Source organism: Stegastes partitus, unplaced genomic scaffold (assembly GCF_000690725.1).
Source record: "Stegastes partitus isolate 25-593 unplaced genomic scaffold, Stegastes_partitus-1.0.2 Scaffold1790, whole genome shotgun sequence".
Lineage (NCBI taxonomy): Eukaryota > Metazoa > Chordata > Actinopteri > Pomacentridae > Stegastes > Stegastes partitus.
This window is the reverse complement of record NW_007579521.1, coordinates 139203-140421: the sequence shown is the minus strand read 5'-3', so window position 1 is coordinate 140421 and position 1219 is coordinate 139203. Positions and strand designations below refer to the sequence as shown.

The 1219-nt window shown below is 51.7% G+C and overlaps 1 protein-coding gene across 1 annotated transcript in view; it reads right to left on the bottom strand.

Annotated features, from left to right (window-relative positions):
• l3mbtl4 (L3MBTL histone methyl-lysine binding protein 4) overlaps window positions 1-1219 on the bottom strand; it is a 17530-nt gene that overhangs the window by 10306 nt on the left and 6005 nt on the right. The window contains exons 4-7 of the mRNA XM_008302299.1: window positions 753-857; window positions 505-640; window positions 334-425; window positions 93-235 (exon numbers count right to left, since the gene is read on the bottom strand). Coding sequence (XP_008300521.1) covers window positions 93-235; window positions 334-425; window positions 505-640; window positions 753-857 — 476 coding nt within the window. The remainder of the gene's footprint in view (window positions 1-92; window positions 236-333; window positions 426-504; window positions 641-752; window positions 858-1219) is intronic.

The window sequence follows — 1219 nt, the reverse complement described above, 5'->3', positions numbered from 1 at the left end:
ACTGGTACTGGCCCTGGACTGGTACTGGCCCTGGACTGGTACTGGCACTGTCTGTGTCTGTCTGACACTCTACTGCCACCTGTCTTCCTCACCAGTAGTCGTATGTATCGTCCCAGTTGTCAAAGTGAACCAGGAAGTGGTCATCGATGACATCAGCGACAGACGCGACACAGACAAGGCCGGGGTTCTTCCTGTCGACCGCCTCCAGCTTCATCCCCACCCGGAACCCACAGCCCTGAGGGACAGACAGGTGAACACAAAGACAGCTGAACACAGACAGGTGTATACTGACTGCAGTGCGACAGGCGAACACACAGACAGGTGTATACTGACTGCAGTGCGACAGGTGAACAGGGTGGGCGGAGCAGCATGAGAGCCTGTGGACTGAAGATAACGCTGCCAGTCAAAGTCCGTCTCACTGTGACCTGCAGACAGACAGGTGGGTGAATGAGATCACCTGCGTCAGGTGGTTACCTGTGAGGGGGTGGGGTTACCCGAGCTCACCTTTAGGTGGGTGGAGCTTGTGGTTGTGCTCTTTACACCAGCCTGCGGGTCTGATGTCTGCTGAGTCAGCATTTACCCAGAAGTCATAGCACTCCGAGTAGCCGTCGATATGGAGACGCATCCGACAGCCACTCACCTGAGAGAGAGAGAGAGAGAGAGAGAGAGAGAGAGAGACAGGAGACTCCCCTGACTGACCGCCCACAGGTGTGTGTGTGTGTGTGTGTGTGTGTGTGTGTGTGTGCGGTTACCTCGGCGACCGTCAGCACACAGAACATAGAGGGATGCAGCGGGTCGATGCCCTCCAGCTTCATCCCAACTCTGAAACCAGTTCTCCTACTGGGAAAGGACTGGGACTGAGAGACAGACAGGTCAGAGAGAGAGAGAGAGAGACAGAGAGAGAGAGAGAGAGAGAGAGAGAGACGGGTCAGTCGTAGTCTATAGTAGTCAGTACTAGTTAGTGGCAGTCAGTAGTAGTCTATAGCAGTCAGTGGTAGTCAGTAGTAGTTAGTGGTAGTTAGTAGTAGTCTATAGTAGTTAGTGGTAGTCAGTAGCAGTCTATAGTAGTCAGTACTAGTTATTGGTAGTCAGTAGTAGTCTATAGTAGTCTATAGTAGTCAGTGCTAGTTATTGGTAGTCAGTAGTAGTCTATAGTAGTCAATGGTAGTCATTACTAGTTAGTGGTAGTCAGTAGCAGTCTATAGTAGTCAGTACTAGT